This window comes from Bufo bufo, chromosome 3 (assembly GCF_905171765.1).
Source record: "Bufo bufo chromosome 3, aBufBuf1.1, whole genome shotgun sequence".
In the NCBI taxonomy this organism is placed as follows: Eukaryota; Metazoa; Chordata; class Amphibia; order Anura; family Bufonidae; genus Bufo; species Bufo bufo.
Window position 1 is genome coordinate 326908543 of NC_053391.1, and position 24104 is coordinate 326932646.

Sequence of the window (24104 nt, forward strand, 5' to 3'; positions counted from 1 at the left end):
CTTTTCTCCCGGCCGGGCCACTCGCTGTCCTGAACGCGCATGCGCGACGGTGACTTCTTCCCGGCCAGAATAGTACAGAGCTGCGAACGCGCACGCCGGCTCTGTACTATACTGGCCAGAAATAAGTCACATTGCGCATGCGCGGCAGCGTGCGCGTTCAGTCCAGCGCGCGGCCCGGCCGGGAGAAGACTTCAATCAAGATGAAGCCCGCCCCCAGCCAGAATCCAGGAAGTGAACGCGCGGTGGCAGCAGGTAAGTATGAAACTGCTAAGTGGGATAACCCCTTTAAGAGGCTAACAAATTCTTACTGATTTCACGTAATTAGCTGTATGAGGATACACACTACTCTGGGGAAGTTATCTGCATTCTGATTGGACCTTCTAGTTCATGAAGGGAGAGCAAGGGATTATGGGAAGAGAGGGAAATACAGGCTGGCCTCAAGGACATGGCAAAACATCACCACAGGAAGCGGCCATCTTAGGAAGATGCTACAATAGAGGCACAGCGAAATTGTACTAGCCCTTAGCAACCCTGATCAGAAAAGTAAAATTAAACTAAAAAATAAAGCTTCATTAATATTTTCCCTTCAGCATCACATTAGGAGTTTCATTTTTGGTAGCGAAATGAGTTACACTTTAATGAATCTCACTGTCAGGTCCTCTAAGGCCTCTTTCACACTTGCGTTGTTGGGATCCGGCATGCACTTCCGTTGCCGGAGGTGCCTGCCGGATCCGTAACAACGCAAGTATACTGAAAGCATTTGAAGACGGAACCGTCTTCCAAATGCTTTCAGTGTTACTATGGCACCCAGGACGCTATTAAAGTCCTGGTTGCCATAGTAGGAGCAGGGAGCGGTATACTTACCGTCCGTGCGGCTCCCCGGGCGCTCCAGAATGACGTCAGAGCGCCCCATGCGCATGGATGACGTGATCCATGTGATCACGTGATCCATGCGCTTGGGGCGCCCTGACGTCACTCTGGAGCGCCCGGGGAGCCGCACGGACGGTAAGTATGCTGCTCCCCGCTACACTTACCATGGCTGTCAGGACTTTAGCGTCCCGGTAGCCATGGTAACTATTCAGAAAAAGCTAAACGTCGGGTCCGGCAATGCGCCGAAACGACGTTTAGCTTAAGGCCGGATCCGGATCAATGCCTTTCAATGGGCATTGATCCCGGATCCGGCCTTGCGGCAAGTCTTCAGGATTTTTGGCCGGAGCAAAAAGCGCAGCATGCTGCGGTATTTTCTCCGGCCAAAAAAACGTTCCGTACCGGAACTGAAGACATCCTGATGCATCCTGAACGGATTACTCTCCATTCAGAATGCATTAGGATAATCCTGATCAGTATTCTTCCGGCATAGAGTCCCGACGACGGAACTCTATGCCGGAAGACAATAACGCAAGTGTGAAAGAGCCCTTAGTTTTTAAAACCATCATGAACGCTAGACAGCCTGTTAAGAGTGGTACTGTCTGGTAAATCTGGCATGGAAGAAAAGTCCAGTAGGCAGCATTTCTGTGTAGTTTCAGGTGTATCCAACACCCATTTGCCTCCTTGAAACACTGAATTCCAAGTTTCCCTAAATCAGCACAGTTCTCATAGTAAACCTTTACAATATATATAGCTGGTAATATGCAGTGTGAGCTCCGCATGCATGTGGAACCTGCCTTCCCTGAATTTGCTAGAGGCCAGTATTGCACCAGTTGAGGTAGTATTTAGTGTAAATGCCTGTCCTAAAGAAATTGCCTTGTCATTGACAGGCACAATTTTATACAGTTTGCCAAGAATCTCACATTTATAAAGTAGTATTAGTACATTTTCTATAGCGAGTATGGCACTATTGTATTTTCTTTGATTTGTTTACAGCATGCTGTTGCACTGCATTTGTTTTTGCCCCTTCAGCCATGGTGATGTGCATCTGCCATTATACTCATGTTTATATATCTAGATTCAAGAACAAATCCACTGCCAAGATTACCCCGTTTATTTTGCAACCTAAATCATTGAGTTGTGTAATAAAGCACCTAACAGATTGTGAATTGTAAGGCGCTAGTGAAGTACAAGTTCTAACTAGACAACTTTAGGGGGAGAGTTTACAGACTTTGCTGGCATTTTCCTGCAGTTTTGCATTTAGTGGCTTTTTGGTGCATTTTTGTTTCCCATAGACCTTCAGCTAACAAGTTTTTGCCACTGGTATTGTTAAGGTACTGTCACACTTGCGTTGTGAGGAACTGGCAGGCAGTTCGTCGCTGGAACTCTATATGCAAACGGATACCATTTGTAGACGGATCCATCTGACAAATGCATTGGAATACCTGATCAATCTCTGGTGTCATCCAGAAAAACAGATCCGGTATTTATTATTTTCACATTTTTTAAAGGTCTGCGCATACAAACCAGGTCAATGCAGCAATTTTAAAACATGATCCAGCACTAATACATGTTAATTGAAATTAATGCCGGATGCGGCTTTCCAGCAAGGGTTCTGGAATTTTGGACGGAGAAAATACTGCAGCATGCGGTGGTATTTTCCCCGGCCAAATACCATGAGAGGGATTGAACTGATACATACTGAATGGAATGCTCTCCCATTCAGAACGCAGTAGGATTAAACTGATCAGTTTTTTTTCTGGTATTGGGCCTCTAGGACGGAACTCCATACCAGAAAAGAACACTAATGTAATTAAGGGTACTTTCACAGCATGTGCCACTTTCTGCTGCTTTCGAACAGCAAGCTTGACATCAGGCATTCTCACATCACTTTTATAATGGCATGAAGAAAATGCTAGTGGGCAAACTGCTGCTTTTGTAAAGCTGGCCAGAGTATGGAGGCAGCCTGACCTCAAGGATGAAAAAAAATAAAATACAAAAATGCCGCTTAGCCCACATTTAGGATTTCCCATAGACTTACATGCAACATCTGCAAATACCACAGCAAAAAACTTCAGGTGGTTCTTATGTTTTTACTAGAATATTTGTGTGTAGCAACCCTTAGACATGGAGACAGTGGCAACTCCAACATCTGTTGGAGAACAGTATTGTTTGATTCTATTTTCCCTGGGAAATGAGATAACCCTGCTAGACAAATCACATGCATGTCCACTGCTCAATTCAACTTTATGGTACTGAAGGTGATAGCCAGGTCCAAGCACTTTGCCATTTGCAGCAGCCCCATGCATGCGTGACCGCTGCTCCACTCAGAGCACAAGCCCTTAGCAGTCAGACCCCCAGTGGAGAGGAATGTTTAAAGGGATTGGCCACCCCAAGTATCAAAAATCCAAAAAGCCCCAGACAATAGCCAAAACCATGAAGTATTTATATCATGTGAAATGTACCACCTATATGGCCTTTTTCTAACCTGTTCACCATGGCACACTTCCCTGGAGGAGCTTCCTCAGACCAGATGTATGGGGGGGGAGCAGCTGTAAAGTGAAAGTAAAAATCCCAGCATGCACTGCAGCAAGTATCTTCAGAGGAGCAGTCACATGACATCCCCACCCACCTGTGTTCCCATGGAGACAAGAGCCCCTCCGACATTATAAATATCATCAGTGAATAACTGCAGACATAGTAATAGGAAGAACCCCCCAGTCCCAGCAATAAAGAGGTCACTACCCGTCCCACACAGTCACTACCATGTATCACACATTTGTTGTTGGGGGGGAGTTACCCTGTTCATAAACTTGCTGTAGGGCCTTGTAATTTCAAGTTGTGCCACAGGATGTAAGCCATGAACAGAATGAATAGAGGGGAGATTTATCATTTGCCTTGTTTCTGGGGGGGCGTGACAATGGCCAGGAGGGAGCCTCAAATTTATGTTCATTTTTGCCAGTTTTCTGACTCAAATGAAGCCAGAAGTACAAATTGATCTGCTCACATAGCGAGGAGCATCCTGTCTATCACACGACTTGCTCCCAGCTGACAGCCTAGAAATCATCTATGAATATAGGATTACCCTTCACCTGGAGAAAAAGAGAAATGAGTGTAGTCCTACATCTCTGTATACAGTGTACAGGGGGGTCACACATCTGTATATACAGCATAAAGGGGGTCACAAATTACCAGTGTACACTGGTACCTTATAAACCGTATATAGTTGTATGTGTCCTACCTGTACACTGTATATAGAGACCCCTTTCTCTGTACACTGTATTATGATAATAGATCCTCCGGTGCAGGGGGTCACATATCTATATACAGTATACAGTGGTGGGAGTGGGGGTCACATCACTGCAAGCAGTATACAGCAGGTCACATCTCTACAGTGTACAATGGTGGTGGTGGGGGTCACATACTGTACACAGGGTCACATATCACTATATACAGTGTGCAGGAAGGAGAGGGCACACATTTACAGACGAGTCCAGTGACTGCTGCTGATATCACTGACCTCAGCCATATTGACAGCTCAGAAGGGGTTAAACTCTTGGTCGGGCTGTAATAAACATGTCTGTGATAACATCACAGAGCAGAGGGGCCATAAACAGGACAGACACTGGGATTGCTCAGTTTGTGTTCCACAGCACCTTCCTGGCTCTGCTACATCCTCACAGCAGTAGCCTCTCAGTACAGGAGACAGAGTGTAAGGAGTCTACAGACAGTCAGCTTCCATCAGCCATCACAGCTTCTCCTCGGTCTCCCTTTATCCTGCAAAAGTTTCTTTATTTCTGCTTGAATCTTCCTGCTAACCCACTCCAGGCCTGCACAGCCAGTCACAGAAGGAAAGCACATCTGATACAAGCAGGGTGCTTTACGACCCAGGGAGCAGCACTCTCCATCAGGCATGGACGAGTTTGCTCGGATGCTATGGATGAGACAGGCAGCTGTGAGAGCAGGACAGGACGGGGCATGGCTGCCAATAGCAGGAAAACCAGGCAGATCTGCTTAAGAAGATATTAGTAAGTGTAATATCTCCCTACTTTCTTTACAGTTGTAATAAGTGCTAACAAAGTGGCCAACCCCTTTAAAGAAATACAACAAGTCAGTACAGGAATTAGTCAGTTTCTTTATTTTAAAAAATCCATTTGAAAGCAATTAGTCCTGAAAGAGAAGAAAAAAAATTAGATATGAACACACAGCATGGCATATTGTAATTGTAGATAAGCCTATGTTACACAGTACAAGATAATTACACTACTTTCACAACAGTATACCTTTTTGCCCCCTAAACTTGAAGTTCATTTTGTAGTTGCCGTGCAGACTGGATGACACTTCATAAAATCTAAAAAAAACAAATGCAAACGTGAGATTATTTTATTTTTTTACACACTTCCTGAAATAGCAGTGTAACTGAGCAAACAAATCTTTCAAAGCCACTTCAGTCCCTGGTTTAAACATTTCCTCAATTTTTTTTAAAAGTAACTGCCATTCTATTTTTGTGTAATAATGTGTAGGGGTGTACTAACCATTTTTTTAATCTGCTTTAATTACTGAAATCATACATTAGAAAAATAGCTGTAAAGGGGCCCATTTTGAGTCTTAGTAACCCTCTTCTGTTTACATAACTGGAGACTTGTTCAACGTGGACTTATGTAAACAGAAGCATTGCCAAGGCTCAAAATGGGCCACTTTAGAGCTATTTTTCTAATATAAATGTATGATTTCAATAATTAAAGTATAAAACAAAAAATGGGCAGCATCAGTGCCCTATACATTACACAAATAAAATGTCAGTTACACTAAGGGTTTCTTCAGCTTTGTTATTGGCTTTTGTTTAGCAAAAACTATATAGTTTAATCTTGGAATTTTTGAATACTTAAAACTGAAGACTTGGTATACAAGTGTATCCCTAAAGAGGGATTTTCCTTCAACTAAGGGCTCTTTCACACTTGCGTTGTCCGAATCCAGCGTGTACTCCATTCGCCGGAGGTGCCCGCCGGATCCGGAAAAACGCAAGTGAACTGAAAGCATTTGAAGACGGATCAGTCTTCAAAATGCGTTCAGTGTTACTATGGCACCCAGGACGCTATTAAAGTCCTGGTTGCCATAGTAGTAGTGAAGAGTGGGGGAGCGGTATACTTACCGTCCGTGTGGCTCCCAGGGTGCTCCAGAGTGACGTGTCCATGCGCGTGGGGCGCCCTGACGTCACTCTGGAGCGCCCGGGAAGCCGCACGGACGGTAAGTATACTGCTCCCCACTACACTTTACCATGGCTGCCAGGACTTTAGCATCTTGGCAGCCATGGTAACCATTCAGAAAAAGCTAAACGTCGGATCCGGCAATGCGCCGAAATGACGTTTAGCTCAAGGCCGGATCCGGATTAATGCATTTCAATGGGCATTAATTCCGGATCCGGCCTTGCGGCAAGTGTTCAGGATTTTTGGACGGAGCAAAAAGCACAGCATGCTGCGGTATTTTCTCCGGCCAAAAAACGCTCCGGAACTGAAGACATCCTGAACGGATTTCTCTCCATTCAGAATGCATTAGGATAAAACTGATCAGGATTCTTCCGGCATAGAGCCCCGACGACAGAACTCTATGCCGGAAGAAAAGAACGCAAGTGTGAAAGAGCCCTAAGAATAACTGGACAAAGTACTATGACAAGGTGTTCCATCACAGTTTAAGTAAATTTTATTATAAAAAAAAAAAAAAAAAAAAATTGACTGAGCTGCCATCTCCCAGACTACCCAACATACCTTATACAAGAGCACAGAGTAGTTCATGTCAGCCAGTGTCTAGACTCCAGACCTAGAGATAGATAAACAGTAAGCAATGAATGTGTAAAACCTATTTCTAGACCAAAAAAAATTAAATCCAGGACAATCTTTAAAGAGGAGTTGAGCACTTTATGGTTATTTAAATCAATGTGTAGGGACAAAGATAAAATTGTATGATTATAAAATGTTCTGCAGTCTTTCTGGTTTGTTAAAAGGGAATCTTATCAGTTTTATGTTGTCCTAAGGGGGCACCAAACTAGTGACAAATCCCCTTAGCAAAATGTTGGGTCACTTTCTCAGTTTGTCAGCAAGTGCTGGAGCAGTTTGAACCTGGCAGCATAAGAACTGTTAACAGATTCCCTTTAAGCGCTGCACCCTTGTCAGGCAAAATGATAATTGCCAGTTATGTCACCAGACCCACCACCAATGGAAAGACTGAAGGAGGAATGTGCAGTGTGAGAAGGGTGACTGACATGTAGTCACATGATCCTCTGTCAGCAGCCAGTTCAGGACTGGAGCTGTGTGGTTCGACAAGAATGCATCGCCCAAACAAGGGACAGTGCCTAAGAAAGATTTTCAATTACTTGCATATACAAATGTGTCCTTCCTTGCATTTCATCAACAGGTATCCTTTACCTCTTGGATCATGAGTGTGCAAAATGACCCCATTTTGTAAACTATGGGATAGAAAGGTGGCAAGTTTTGTTGGTGCTATTTTAGGGTAGATAATTTTTGGTTGCTCTATATTACTCTGAGGCAAGGTAAAATAAAAATTTGCCGTTTCCAAACTGTTTATTTTTTGTTCTTTACAACTTTCATCTGACAGGTTAGATCATGAACTATTTTTATAGAGCAGGTTGTTATGGATGTGACAATACCAAATATGACTTTTTGGGTTTTCAGTTTAACAAAGCATTTTTGAAAAGATTAGCGTCTTCATGTTCTGAAAGCCATTTTTTTTTGGGAGGGCAACTCGTATAGGTGCCCATTTTTTTCGGTATGAGATGACGTTTAATTGGTACTATTTTAGGGTGCATATGACTGATCTTTGTGATGCAAGGTGACAAAAAAAGGCTTTGACACTGTTCACCTGAGGGGTTAGAGGTCATGTGATTTTTATAGAGCAGGTCATTACGGACGTGGCAATACCCAATATGTACTTTTATTTCGGTTTTACACAATATTTTTTTAAACCAAAAAAATATATATGTTTTGGTGTCTCAAAACTGAGAGCCATAGTTTTTTGGGCAATTGTCTTACATAGGGACTCTTTTTGCAAGATGAGGTGACGTACTATTTTGGGGCATACGCCTTTGATTGCTTGGTGTTACACTTAGCGATGTAAGGGGACAGTATTTTTTTATGGTGTCTATCGGACAGGGGTGGATCATGTGATATTTATAGAGCCAGTCGTTATGGATGCGGTGATATCTAATGTGTTTTTCCTTCCAATTTTTATTATATGGGCACCCATAAAAGGCAGGTCAAGAAAAGCAATTTTACAGTTTCACACAACCCATATGATTTCAGGTTATGGTCATGTGGATACCTGACATGTAGTTTTTTGCTTGTATGCCCAAGAAAAATTGCTTATTTTACGAACTTTATAAATCCCATTAAAGAATTACTATTTTACAAATTCATATGTTGTACTGATGTATTCTCATACTCCTGTATGCCAATACATTATGCTCTGTCTATGGCACTGGCAGCATTTAGGGAGACTACTGCACTGTAATAGTCGAATTACTGAACTTAGCTTTGGGGGCCTAAAAAGGACAGTGACTGCAGATGGCCAAGGCTGGGTTCACATCTGCGCTTTTAACTCTGGCAGTCTGTTCCAGCAGAGGAACAGACTGCTGTAGTCCACCATATGTGGATACCACTGTGGATCGCCAAATCCCATTCACCAATGGGATCTGGGCGCTTTCCAGCATATATGCCAGCTTTTGGCTGGTTGGGGAAGGGAGGAGAAAGACACTAGAGTAGAGTGAAGTATAGCCAGTGTTACAACTGTCTGGTAGTGGCTCTCTATTAGCATACAGACCCACTCAGTCAAGTTTGCATGTGTATGGGGGAAAAACAGGAGGAGCAACAGAAGGTATAATTGGACATGCATTTGACCCACTCCCGGTTTTGGACTCAATCACTAATGGAAATTAATGCGTTTTTTCAAAGCTAGTCACTTTGCAACACTCAAGTTTAAAAAAGGTAAGGAAGGACACCATAAGTAGTTTTCTACACATTGGTTAAAGTAAACTTAGTGAACAACTCCTTTAGGTGTCAAGCGACAGTCACGGGGCAATATAAGGCAAAATCTACCAGCTGACTATGGATTTAAGAAAGAAACGGAACCAAGTACTGAGTGACTGAATGGGACTGACTGAGGAAAATTTACTCAGCACAGACCAGTGGTTGTTTATTGGTGTTCATTGTCAAGATGTACATTTTCTCAAATATGTATTAATCCATTCATTATATATGTCAGCAGTACAAACTGAGCTGGTGATGCAGTTCAGTCCAAGTTATGCATTTCCAGCACAATGCAGCTTATGTATCTGCATGGAATGTAATAAGGGAGATACAGACTGAGTGAAATGCCCATTAGTCCACAGAATTTCCTGCCTCAACCAAGTTACTTCAATGAGACACAAGAGCCCAAAACCCCATTATATCCCCAATTCATTGGCTACTTAAAGGTGCAGATCATTAAAGACTGAAAGTAAAATTTGTTAAAGACTGCACCTTTAAGCAGCATCTGTTTCTGACATAACACTTCTGATTTGTTTTTGAAGGAATTCTCATCAATAGTGAAAACACAGTGCAGCACTTTATCAAGTTTACTTATAGAACCCACTTCACATCTGGTCACTGTGCACAGAGAAGCTTTTCACCTGTACAACAGTGCACGCGGAATTACGTGAGCAGCATTACAAACACCGCTCTTCTAGACTGCTGAAGTTAAAGCATGACGCAGTCAAATATCTAAAGATTCTCCTCAAGGCAAGCCAGTACTGGCTCATAAGAGTTCACAGTATTGACATGACGAAAGCTGCATACCGATAGCTCATCACCACACCAAAAGTAGGCCCTCACACAGGCATGGTTACAAGATCAGGGTTTGCGCTGTACGATCCTGGGAATTAAAGTTCAGAGTCAGGCAATGACCAGTGTCATGAAACCCTCTTTATAAGAGGTATACTGAACACTGCATTCCATCAAGTACTGTTTGAATTCAGTCCCTAAGCCCTTATTTGCTTATGCATTTAAGATTTGCAGTATATACTGTCCTGCTCCATTATCCACAATGCCATGATGTACACAGTGCACTCTATGTAACCCATGAACTATGCAATTTAGATATTGAATTAGTCGTACATGTTTGCAACATTTATGTAATTATATATTTAGTATTGATATGGGATTACAAGCTAGTAACCAGAGCAGCATTAAGAATTCTGCAGGTTTCAGAGCCGAAATTTGTCCATGACTCAATGGGGTTTTCCCTGACAAAGATATTGACCTATCCATAGAATAATAGATTGGTGGGGGGATGACACCTATTAGTGGTTAGTGGCAGCCTCTGTTCAAGAAAGTAAACATTGGAGAGCCTGTAAACTGCAGTGGCCATTCTCTGGTACTGAGGGACATCAATATCTTCATCCCAGAAAAATGTCAACTATCCAATTGAAACATGGCTAACCCAGTAGGAATGTTTAAAATATCTAGCATTAAGGCAAGTTCAGATGCAGTAATAAGCTGTTACGTTGATTTTGAAGATTTGTTGCCAGTCATTACACTGCAAAGGGTGCAATTTGGTGCACATGAATAGGTTCTCAAATCTTGTTCAGGTATTCTACTTTACAGAAGTATTAAATATGTACCCAACTCTAGTATATCTGAAAATGGCCAAATAGTGAATGAATGCATCTGTAGAGTACATGGCAGAAATGCTGGATCATGGCAATTTACTTAAATGGTCACTTTCCACACACTTTACATAAAAAAAAAAAAGTGTCTCCCCACTCCTAATCCAACATGTTCTGCCAAATCAGTTTTGAGGCCAGAAGGCTCACTCTAGGATCAGATTCTGCTCATAAGTCTAAAGGGCAGAGTGAGCTGCTAGAGGGAGAATAAGGCATTTTCATTATTAGTCTATTTGTACTATTGGCAGTTTGTGGAAAGTACATAAATTAATCTTAATAGTCATTGTAAACAGTTAATTCTATAAATAAAAATGGAGCTCTAAAAGTATACCCTTCAATGTTTTAGTTAAGATTTGGCTTTGTTATTGATAATAGCCCTCACTGGAAACCTTGCTGCATACCTGAAGTAGTTATCATTTCCTTACTGAAGCAGTCAGTGTCCTGCCTTATGGTCTCTGAAAACATTGTGTACCACAGTGGCTTTTAAAGATAGTTTGACAAAAAAAAAAATCCACATTTCAGCCTGCCTAGTTATACCTGCTTTGCAACACCAGGAAAAACAGCAAGTTGGCTTGATGTGCATCAAGTCTCTAATACTGTAGAGAAGTCTAAGCACAGTTTAGGGATTTAAAGGCAATTTCAGTACACAAATTAGTTTGTGCTCTTGGCCCTTTTGTGACCAACTTTGGACAGAAAGGCTTAGTGGTTTTCCAAGAACAGGTAAAATCCTGGCCATGGATCATTTGGAAGAGCTGCAATACCAGGAGTTGCGCCATTTCTGGCAGAGGGGGAGGGGGGTGTAGGTAGAAATAGGTTTTGCTAATACTAGACTTAATGTATGGCTACATGCACATTGATACTATACCAGCCATGTGCATTCTGCACTTTCCTTGGTACTCATTATAGAAATGGCTATTGTCCACAAAACAGACAATAGGACACGATCTACAATATGCAGAACGGCTGGGGACAGCACAGATAGCATCCATGTGTTGTCCACTTTTTTGCAGCCTTCTAGAAATGAATAGGTCCGTGTGAAAGTGTGGCTCAAATATGGACCAAGACAATAGTTGTACCCATGAGGCCTAAAGGTGTTCCTCCATTAAAAGACAACCTCAATAAATTGTGAATCTGAATGCAAATTTAGCCATCAGTAGACTGCTGTATCCTAGGGCCACGTGGCAGAGGCAAGAACTGCTACACAAATGGCTTTGACCTACTCTGTTCTTACCAGTGAACCTCCTACCCCAATCTATTGCATCCTCACTCCTTAACAGTGCATAAACCCGTTGTCCTTATGCGAGAACCTATAAAATTGCAGATATAGTACTGAAGACCACAAGGTGGTCACGTTATGGAAAGATTAGCCATTTGGTAAAATCGACAACTGAGCTGATATCACCATGACAAATAAAATTTGTCAATTTGTATTAGGGATCAAGAATACATCAGTACTGTTTACTGGCAACGTTTAGGGAATACATCTATGGAAATCTTGCATGCTACATTCTGAACATTTAGTGGCTCAATCATGAAAAAACATGCCCCCAAAAAAAGGAATACCTTTTATAAGTCTTAAGGATTCAGCTTTAGAGGAGTTTGGCAAGATCCAGTAAGTAACCCGTTAGCACAAATTCCACTAGTGAAGGCTTAAGTGTGGATAGTGCTGTAGAATATTACAGTAGAACCGCAAATGATGAGCACCAGATAAGATTCATGAAGGAGTTCCAGTATATAGAAAACTAAGGTTCTTACAGCTAAAGAATGCTAAAAAAAGGTTTTTCCAAGTTCTTCCTAACAGTTGCCTGGTACAACATTCTTTGAAAGTAATGTAGCAGTTCATTGAAAATGACGACTTGACCACCATACACATGGCTGAAGTAGACTTTGCATTGTTAAAGATTCCACCCAATGTCCATTAAACAGAAACCTCATCTACTGTTACACAGGAATACAAATACCCACCCAAACAGACTCCTGCCAGGTACTGTAGCAGTGAAATCAAGTAAGTAAATGTCCACTTTGATACTTCGTCGTAGTTTAAGATACTCATACAAACCCCCCCAAGTGCTGCACCGTATTTCATTCAACAGAAGTGTTATTTCAGAATGGCATCTTTACACAGTATTTGACCAAGGTAGAGGATTACTTATGTACCTACCTGAGCACGATCAGCACTGAGCATCTTGAAGCGGCACTACTACATCCGGGATCCTACAGTCCTTTGGTAGCACTATGTTCCTCAAAGTTACGCAGAACTGCTTGCTACAGACGGTCACTAAGACTGTAAGTGCAATTGAAGCAGCTAAAACTCCAGTAAGAACATGTAAATGCGTTCCCATGATTCTGGCTGCCAAGATCACACAGCTGAAGTACACATCTTTGCCAGGATTACATTCAGAAGACAACAGGAAGTGTTAGTCAACTGCCTGATTTTAACCAGTTATGAAAACGGTCTTTACATCAAGTACATGCAATACTTTGATAGGACATTAGAAGTTTGCCAGCTAGTAGGTTTATGGATGGCATCTGCTTCAGATAGTCACCATACATCTCAGGAGTGACATGGAGTTAAAAACCTTTGGTTACTGGCCATCTTATGAGCACGATGAGGTCAAAATATTTATCAATGCAGAATCACCTTGGATTACCAAGTGCTCAGCACATCTAAAATCAGGTTCTTAAACATGAACCAGACTAATCTATGGAGGAAAGGGGTTGAAGTAGTTATACCCCAAATGTACACTATAGGGATTGTGAAAAATTGGCATAATGAACTTAACCCCCCCGCATAAGAAAACTACATCTAGTCTGGTGATCAGCATCTTGCTTTTGCCATTGGTCTAGTTTTAGAATACCTCAGTGAACACAGGGCAAGGTGTAAGTGAAGTGTGTGAAGGCCACAAACAAATGGACAACTATGGAATCTGGTCTCAAGAACTGTATAAGTGGTCAACTGCTATATTCCCAGCATTTCTCAAGATGCTATCACTTAGCTTTCCCTTCAGCAGCAATTGTGTAGGGATTAAGGAAGCAACCTGGGAGTTGTCCCCATCTTTAGGACACAACTATGGAATATAAAATTGGGGTTTAGTCATGTCATTTACACAAGTGGTACAAGTACAGTTTGTCACCAAGTACCTATAGTCAATATTATATCTCAAATGTTTGATACTTCTATCCCAAGCATGGACCTGCCTTGAAAGTTGTTCATTTAGTCATCTTGCAGCTATAAACAGACAACACAAGACTAACACTCATTTCTGGGCTGCAACTATTAAGACCAATTGCCTACTCCTGAGACATCATTGTTGAGGCTTTAAATTTTTTCCAAGATGCTGAAATTTAAAGAGACAGAGTTAACCTTGGAGAAAACCTGGTCGGATGTGGCCGTATCCTAAATTATACAAATCAAAGAATGGTTCAAGTTAGATTAAAAGCTATGATTTTCTCTACATTAATGGTCCATGTCTACTTGTACAGCCAGAAGTCCTTTCCAGTGACTACAGCTTACATCAAACATGTAGTAGAGCAAGCCGAGTGGTTTCCATAGACTTCAACCTCGGTCGAGACGACTTAAGGCCTCATGCACACAAACGTATTTAGTTTCAGTGTCCGTTCCTTTTTTTGCAGAGAGGATGCAGACAGACAATCAATGGGTCTGCAAAAAAATGCGGACAGCACAGCATGCTGTCCACGTCAGCATGTCTGTTCTGTAGCCCCGGAAAAAAATTAAATAAAACATGTCCTATTCTTGTCCGTAGCGCAGACCATAGGCATTGTTACAATGGATCTGCAAAAAATTTAATAAAAAAAGGCATACACGTGTCTTTTTGCAGATGTGCAATTTGCGGACTGCAAAACACATACGGTTGTGTGCAAGTAGCCTTACACTGCACCTTTTTACAGAGACCTTATCGAAGTACCTTAAAGGATGTCAAGTTATGGCAACTCCTCATTCTGACTGCCCCCTACCCTCCGTTCCTATCTGCAAAAGTATGACTGCAGCAGTGGCATTCCATGCAACACACAAGACTGCTGCAGCCAATCACTGGCGTCTAAATAATAAAGCACAAGACAACTGAGGCCAGCAAATTGGCTGTAGCAGTCGTGTGCAGTATATGGACACCACCACTCAAAGCCCAGCAGAAAGGATTAAACAGTGCTGAGATGGAGGGAGTCTTGAACAGCATTGATCAGACAACCCCTTTAAGGTTATAACAGTACAAGAGGTTGGTCCCTTCTCTTGTAAACTGCTTTGGAAGGAGATGCTCCAAATAAAATAAGTTTCCCAGCGATTGTTCTCTAATGCAATTTGTCTTAGGAGTGGCTTGAACAAAAATGCAGTCATCTATATCATATTAAAGACTCCATAAATTTGAACCCAATAAGGACTTGCATAATTTACCATACCGATATATCTGGAAAAACAATTATTCTGCATTAAGAGGACTTGTCAACATGACCCATCTTCATAGGATAACTGCAATCACAATGACAACCAGTCTGGAGAATGAGCCATTTGTTATACCTCCTCACCATCTGATTTGACAACTGGGTGTTACATTATGCTTGTCAAAGGGGTGTGTCCCTACACATTCTGGCACTGTCAGCACCAACTGTATGGGACACCACTAATCCACAATAGCCAGTTGTCAATTCATAAAATTATAGTGGAAATAATTGGAATGGCACAATGTACAGTTCTAATTAAATATGCTTCAGAATTAAATTCCTAAATAAAAAGTCAGGAGGGATGACAGCTCCTCCAGTTTGCTTAGACTACAAAAAAAAAATTTCTAGAGAAAACCTTATTAAAATAAAGCCAAATCTCAAACTAGTCTTGGAAATCTAATAGAGTATCTAAACAGCTTGCACATTGTTCAAGTATTACCACAATGCAATTTTATTAAGCAAGCTGTTTGAGGAAAATTTATAATATATTCTAGAGGCGGAAATTAAAAAATCCCAATTGATACTGCACGAGTATGCCCCACAGTTTAAGGGGGAAAAAAAAAAAATTCCAAAGGGTCTTAACAAAAATGAGCCAGTTGTACATTCAATACAAAGGCTTCTGCTACCCAATATCATAAGTTAAAAGGACCTTGTCACTACCCTTTGTCATAAAAGCACAAGTTTTAAATAGCTTTCCAATTTCATGCGTCGCAAGGATTGCCATAAAGTTATTTCTTGTTGGCGGTTACATAAGGATTTCTCCAGGTCTGCCTACCAACAAGGAGTTATCCCAGAAACAATCTTGTGATACTTCAAAAGTCGGAATCTGATTACACCACGTTACTGTTCTCTGCTAGTTTCCCCTTTCAGTAGTGACCATATGGTAACCCAACACAATAAGCATTCCACATTTTTTATTTTAAGTTTTTTTAATACAACGAATTACAAGGACAAAATCCATGGAGCTTCTACTTGTCACAATACTCAATTACATAAAGATTTGAGTGTTAGAGCTGTTACCCAAAATACTGGGCATATAAACCACAGTGATGAGAATTATATCACCATCTTGACGAAACCACAGCCAGCTGCATTTGTGCTGCACAGATGTATGGTGTAGGGCTGCCTATCTGGTTTTACAGTCCAAGTGGGTGGCAGAGGCAAGGCAAGTCATGCAGTGGTCTTACCAAGCCACAATCACAGCTCCTGAGATCACTTATCCCAGTCAACTGTCAAAAATGTAAATGGCAATGTCCAAGAGTGTATATAGCATCCAGTATAGGTCAAGCACAGTTTAAAAATATATAAAAAGAGGAGAGATAAGGGAATCCACAAACTGTCATAAAACAAATGAGAATGTCACAAGTCAAATCTGCATATATTAACTGGCTTTACAAATACTGGGTCAAGCAAAGGCATCCATAAAAATGTTACCTTCTCGCTAAAATGCAAGTTAAAAAAAAATATATTAAACAAAAATTAACATTAGACTTAAGGGAATCTATTTAGAATCTGGCTTTTTTGCTTGGCCCTTCATATTCATCTCCTCTGCCCCTGCCATAACCTCCAGCACCCGCTGCAGGAGGTACAGCCCCAATCCCTCTGGAAGCCTGTGCAGTGGGAGTTCCTGCATTGCCCTGGGCAAAGCGATCGTTACGCTATTGGATAAATTCAGTTCATTACAGAAGAAGTCCAGGTGTATAGTATGTTAATTTTACAGTGGTCCCGTAGTCAAGGTTCATCGATACAATCACCAGTGAGCCGATCCACAGGTACGAGGAACATAGAAAGGAAAAAAGGGTAATTTGCAAATTAGTTAAGAATCATATACCATGAGAAACGCTCCGACAATTGATAAAAGGTCAACTGCTTCAAAGAGACTTGTAGCTGTGCCCAAGAAAGCACCCAAAATGAGCAACTGGGAAGTTATAAGTTACAAAGGCACTCAAGTATACAAACCCGAGTACTTCTGCCTTATGACCCTACACATACTGCAACAGATAAAACCTGCACGTTTATGGCCCTAAAAGCTTACTGGTAAAACTAGAAGCTATTGCATGGCCCTGCTGAATTACACCATAAATATCAACCGCCATGAAAAATTACATTGGGTGAGCAGACACCTCACATTCTCTATGGCAGTGTTCCATGTTTGTATTCTGGAGGACAGAACATTGCTACCTCACTCTTGAACTGGCAACATCACTTTTCCAAATGGCGTATCTAGAGCAGTGCTTCTCAAACCAAGATGCCCCTTAGTTAAGGCAATTAAAAGTGATCCATATGCTGATCACTCCTGCTGGAAAAAAATAAAAAATTCTCACCACTTGTTAAAACTCTGGAAAAATGCTGGCCCTGTATATGGTGAAAATGTGTTGTGCCTTTTCCTTAATGCACTCTAGGAGCTGATGAATGCACCAGAATTGTGTCATGGGGTCATGCAAGCAGTTACTAACAGATGTCAGGAGACAGGTCCACAGAGTTTGCAGCAACACACAGTGGTCCAGATAGCGACCAATATAGTCGCCAATGCGACCAGGAATTTGCAACTGGCGACAAGTCTTACCGCCATTTGTGACTTGTCCCACCGCCGCAGACATGTCTGTTAGAAGATCCAATCCCCTGATATCCAGCCCACAAGGATGGCAAGCTTGCAAGTACACAAGTATAATACTCTGCCTTCCTAAACACTTCAGCATCCATAGTAAGTTGGGTAGTGTGACTGCTTACCGCAACTGATACATCAGGAGGCCCCTGTGCAGTTCCCCCTACCCTGGCTTCCTCCCTTCACAGCACACTTCCTTGCCTACGTGGAGACCATGCTGCTTTGAAGATTTCTACCTTCAGTGCAGACAGGCCCTCACCAAAGATCAGGCAGCAGGCTGCTGTGAAGCAGGGACCATAAAGTACTAAAGCACCACAGGGAACACAGAAGGGCTGAACCAAGGACAGACGAGGGGAAGGAGGTACTGTATACACAGACAAATGGTTGGATACAAACAGTGGATTACATATTCCCTTTTAGGTCCCTTTCACATGAGCAAGGTCCAAGCATTGAACTCGCAGCAAGTGTCAGGGAGAGCATCTGTCCTGACCTCCCTTACAGTTCGAGTGTATTACATACACTAACAGCATTACGTCAGTGTCATCTAATACATTCTAGAACTGTAAGGGTTACATAGCATAAATCACTAATGCTATGCAATCTCTCCCCCCCCCCCCCCCAATCAGTGCTGGAAGTTCAGATAGGTGATGGTAGGCATGGATTTTTTTTTATTCTCCACCTCCACCCAAAAATTTTTTTAAGGGGATCTCTTGGCTTTTAATATTAATAACCTATCTTCAGGACAGGTCAGAAAAACATAAGATCAGCAGGGCTCTGATACCCAGCACCCCTGCTGAGAGCGCAGTGTGCAAGTGCCACCTCCCGTATCTCTTGAGCGCTGTGGCCATAGACATAGCAGCAAGCATGATAGATCAATATCAAAAGCCCAGAACTGATTTAATAATCTCAAAAAATAAAATTTTTATATATATATAAATCCCATGTGAACGAAGGTTTATCTGCCCAAAACAGAAAAGTATGCAATCAATTCCTATTTCTACACTAGAGGATCCAATTGAAATTAGTTCAGAAGACCCTTCACTTAAGACATTTAATCCTGAGCCCTGTGTTACATGCTGGTCTGGATCTAAAAGAGGATACCTCATTACACAAGATGGCCAAGTGACGCTGACATTTTGACTATTGGGGCCAATAAACCCTAAATTTTGAACTATGTAAATACCATGTTTCTCAGAAAAGACAGGGTCTTTCTCTGAAAAAAGGGTTAGGGCTTATTTTGGCTCCATGAACATATTTTATGTAGACACATGCAAATTACAGAACAGTCCCTGGACAGCATTTCTATTAACTATGACTAACCCCCTCATCCATTGGAATGCACCCATATACTGCAGTACATGGGTGCATTCCTATGGATGAGGGGGGTTTATAGTCATAATTGCCAAACTTTTTTCATTCTGGTACTGTATATTGCCCTTGAGCTGTCCAGATTGGCACCAATCTATGGTACCAGGGAGAACAGATATGGCACAGGAGAGAGCTCCTCCAGGCAGCAGAGAAGGAGAGCCTCCTGCTGCCTCCTTCATGCAAGTAAAAAAGAAAACGTGTGGGCTGGCGGCATTACAGGGCATACAGAGAAGCCGCCAGCCCGCCCAACGTGAACGGAAGCACGGGCTACAGGCATATTTTAGCATTGTGAAGCCGCCAGCCCACCCATCAGGTGCTGCTTAGTCTTGCGATGTGCAGGCTGCAGTCTTCACTGAAGCCTGTGCTGCTTGGGTCAAAGTCACCGACGTGTGAATGATGCAATTTATATCATATGTATTTAAGTTTGGCGACTAAACATTTTATTTGGCTCCCAAATTTTTCTAGGTAATTTTTTTAGTCTGGAGCACAGACGTGCAAAATCAGGACAGAAAAAGTAGTTGCAAATACAGAAAAACCTTCAGTTTAAGGCCACATTCGCAAAACTATGGGACGACCATGCTGTGCTGCAGACCCGCAAAAACAGACCCCAGCCGTGCGCACTCCCCATCGATGTGCAGACACACGAGACAAGGCACACAGGGGATGCTTGTTTTACAGGTGTGTAACCCATGCATGGCTGTCCCACAGTTGTCTGAATGTGGCCCAAGCATGTTCAGGATATTTTAGTGCAAAGGTTATTGCAACTCCGTTCAAAGCTCAGGTGGGGGGGGGGGGGGGGGGGGGGGGGGGAAATAATAATTTTCTTGTTCTTGCAGGTTGCATGTGGAAAAGCAGTGGTTTAAGCTCATCGGCTCATCCTTGGCCTTGCCTTCAACTGGGGAGGCCCCAGCAGGTAGTTTGAGAAGCACTGATCTAGAGAAATTTAACTCCACCACATGAATCAAACAGCACTGAGCTTGAAATTACAAATACAATAACCCAAGGCCACGTTAGATGCTGCAGTGATGCAGTCTGAAGTAAAATGAGACTGTTCTCATGACAGTCAATAGACCAACACATCTATGTTCCATATCAAGTCTTGAAGGCTTTTAAAACTAGATTCCATAAGATTCCTCACGTTTATCAATAAGACATGCATGGCATTCACCTAAAGCCATGAGCAAGTGGGTGATCACCAGATCACCTAGATTACTCTACTCATTTCAGTTGCTGTGATCAAGTATTTCATAGAACCGCAAGTCACTCACTGAACCAAACATCTAGTCATAAATCCCTCACCTAAACCAAGTCTTCAGAAATGACGCAGACCATCTAGAACATAGCTATGCAATAGCACAGCTGGGAGTGAAGACTACATGTGTAACAACTGCTGCAGGAAGGTTCTGAGAATCAGCCTGCAAGGACTGAAGACGTATTCACATTGGTCTCACTAGGAATTTTTCCCAATGAAAGATTGGTGATACATTCATCTGCTATAGATGCTAGATTCGTCCCCATAGTCACTTGTGATATCCCCTATGACTTGTGGTTACAGAAAACTAGTGGACAGAGTGTTGTAGCAAGATCTTCCACAACACTCACATGGAATGCAGATAAGAAATGAAAAGTCCACTGAGCCCAAGCTCAGCTAAGGCTACTTTCACATTTGTGTGGATCCATCATGGACGGATCAGTTCTGATAGTACAACAGTCTGCATCCGTTCTGAACAGATCCATTTGTATCATCTTTAACATATGGACAGATCCATTTTCAATCGTGCCAGTGAAAACTGATCCTTACTCATTGACTTACATTGTGTGCCAGGACGGATGTTTGGCTCAGTTTCATCAGACACACCAAAACACTGCAAGCAAGGTTTTGCGGTCCACCTGACGAAGTAAAGCCAAACTGATCTGTCCCCATTGACTTAATGGTGTTTAAGAAGGATCAGTCATTGCTATAAAAAAAAAAAAAAAAAAAAAAATACACAATACAACCGGATCCGTTCATGACAGATGCATGCAGTTGTATTATTGTAATGGAAGCATTTTTGAAGATCCATGACGGATCCACAATAAATGCTGGTGTGAAAGTAGCCAATGTCGGCAATGGCATTTAAAGGTGTTTTCCGAGATTTTAATATTGATAATGCATCTTCAGGATAGGTCAACAATTTCAGAACGACAGAGGTCTGACACCTGCCACCCTGATCGTCAGGACCACACTGAGCACTGCCTTCCCCTTCACCGTTTACCTGTTTGTCTACATCACAGCAGTAATTACCGGCTGCCCCATTCACTTCAATGGGGCAGCTCTGTACTTGACTAGGAAGGGGCCATCCAAATGAAGTGAATGGGACGGCTTGTCAACAATGAAGGGAAAGCTGTGCTTGCATGGAGTGCGGCCTTTACAGCCAGCTAATCAGCAAGGGTGCCAGGTGTTGGACCCCTGCCGATCTGATATTGATAAACAATCCTGAGGATAGGAAGACCCAGAAAACCTCTTCAAGTTTACTACAGCGAATTGCTGGTAGTTTACAATGAGACTTCTAAGTGGCAGTCCTTGTAAAGAATAAAAAGTTTTACATTCTTAAATACCATTCAAATGGCTTGCTAAAACTGACTAAAATAACTTCGGTTTGCATAGTTGTGTGGAAATGTAATAACGCAAGACTCTTGCTGTCTTTAAAATAGTCAGATTTCATAAACTTGATATGCTATAAACATTTTACACTTGTCTACAGGTGAAACTCGAAAAATTTGAATATTGTGCAAAATTGCATTTATTTCAGTAATGCAACTTAAAATTTTGTGAAAAGGTTCAATATTCTAGGCTCAAAGTGTCACTAGTCAGTAAATTAATTCATACCCCCTGAGCAAAGGGTACCCGAGATTGTGACTTTGGGGTTTTCATAAGCTGTAATCATCCAAATTACAAAAAATACCTCTTGGACACGACTATTTTGCTGTCCGAAAAAAAATACGGATTACGTCCATGTGCATTCCATATTTTGCGGAACAGAACTGGCCCCTAATAGAACAGTCCTATCCTTGTCTGTTATGTGGACAATAGGAAAAGTTTTTTAGCGGAACGGAAACTGAATGCACACGGAATAATTTTTTTTTGCGGAACCATTGAAATGAATGGTTCCGCATACAGACCGCAAACGGAAACAGCAAAAACGGAACGGAAATAAAATACTCGTGTGCAAGAAGCCTAAAGGCTGAAATGAACATTGCACTAATTTTTTGAGTGTTACCTGTACACAATAGCGGCTGCTGTTAGGACTACACTAGCAGGCTTCCTATACTGACAGCCTTGAGATAGTTTGAAGGCGTCCAAGGCTGACTGCAGATCGATTAGAGATGGGAAAGATCTAAAACCTGGTGACCCAATTTGAGTGGGGGGCCGAGGATCTGTAGGTGCACACAAAAGACAGGGCAGTCAATAGTTGCATATCAGATGCCATTTAAAGACTAAGTAATAAAGACAATCATGGTTAACAATTACCCAGTGACCACCTGCAGGAGAAAGTTTAAACGGCAGCATGGCCTTTTAAACAAATTTCTCAAGAAAATGTAACCTAGCCAGAATAGTCTAACCAGTGCAAAGAATTAAATAATTAAACAATCTTTGCAAGAAGCATGAGCAAAAGAGGTAAATCCTTAGAAGGGGAAGAATAATGCACATGTAGTCCATAAACAGACGAAAGCTGTTCATTACTCCCTGTATAATGAAGGTCAGGTCTTTTCAAGCAGACTTGGTTTAGGTGGATGTTACACGACAGCAGTGTTATGCATACAGATACCTGCCTAGAAATAACCTAATTTACCAGAGACTATACTGTATAATACATAAAGACTGATGTAAGAAAATGAAGTCAAAATACCATATTTAAAACTGCTAGATGCAAAATGCCTGAAAACTAAGGGTGCTTACTGAATGTCAAAGCAACACCACTAAAATGGGTGCTTTTGGATTTATAGTCCATAAAAACTAATTTCTAGCAGATAATAAAGTTGCTAAAATCCTGCAATTCAAAGACAAGAAACTACAACACTATCATACTACACGTTCTAGCTTTTATTTGCTCATCTTTCTAGTTATGGAGCCTGCTACTGCTCTGATCAGATCACATCTGGATACATTACCATTTCGCCTGCCATCAGGGATGAAGCAATTGCTGCTTGGGTTACACCTGGGCTGCCTTCATAACCCATACCAGATGCCCCAAGGGGTGGGTACTTCTGTGCTGCTGCACCATAGGGATCTTTTAAAAAATATATATTATATATAATTATAGATCCGTGAATAAAAGCAGCTTTCAAACTTGTAATTTACCTTGCGCTAAGTGAATAGTCTCACCTCCCATGCCCATAGAGTTTGCTCCCATGCGCATCTCCCGCTCCCTCTGTAAGTTAAGAAAGTTTGTTAGATGAATTTAAAGACCCAGAAATAAACTCCTTAGGATTTCCACTTACTGGATCCATGTATCCCATACGATAGCCATCATCTCTTTGGCGTCTCATCTGCTCTTCCATTTCACGCTGACGAATCATCATCTCTTCCTCACGCCTCCGTCGCTCTTCTTCTTGTCTGATTAAAAGAGTAGGTTAAACAGGTTTAAAGACACTTCACAGAGCAAGCCGAGTCCAAAAGCTACTAAGCAAAGATCAAAAACTATGGCTTACCGTAACTGCATCTCCTTACGCTTTTGCATTTCTTGATTGTGTAGTTCTTCCATACGTCTAAGCTCTTCCTGACGCCTCAACAGATCTAAAGAAAAAAAGTTATTACTTGATAACTGCATAAGAGGTTTTACTATACAAGGCAGCAGACTGCTTTATACAAGCTAGCTTACAATTCAGAAGCTGTGCCAGTTTCCTCAAAGCTCAATACAAAATTTAAGACCGTTATGGGGTCATTTATCAAACTGGTGTAGAGTAGAACTGGCTTAGTTACCCATAGCAACCAATCAGATTCCACCTTTAATTTTGGAAAAATCAAAGGTGGATTCTGGGCAACTAAGTCAGTTCTATTTTACACCAGTTTGATAAATGACCCCATTAATCTACACCTGGTTGGGGCCAGAAGAT

At 41.8% G+C, this 24104-nt stretch overlaps 1 protein-coding gene across 3 annotated transcripts in view; it reads right to left on the bottom strand.

Annotated features, from left to right (window-relative positions):
- Positions 1 to 4989: 4989 nt before the first annotated feature.
- SFPQ (splicing factor proline and glutamine rich) overlaps positions 4990 to 24104 on the bottom strand; it is a 36343-nt gene continuing 17228 nt past the window's right edge. For 2 of the 3 annotated variants that reach the window (XM_040424371.1, XM_040424370.1), the window contains 5 exons: positions 23700 to 23784; positions 23490 to 23604; positions 23374 to 23419; positions 23160 to 23278; positions 14416 to 16692 (listed from right to left, as the gene is read on the bottom strand). In XM_040424371.1, the coding sequence (XP_040280305.1) occupies positions 16540 to 16692; positions 23160 to 23278; positions 23374 to 23419; positions 23490 to 23604; positions 23700 to 23784 (518 nt within the window). In that variant the 3' untranslated portion in view covers positions 14416 to 16539. Of the gene's footprint in view, positions 5038 to 5150; positions 5219 to 6632; positions 6685 to 14415; positions 16693 to 23159; positions 23279 to 23373; positions 23420 to 23489; positions 23605 to 23699; positions 23785 to 24104 lie in introns of those variants that run through there. The other variant, XR_005777562.1, reaches the window with a different exon arrangement.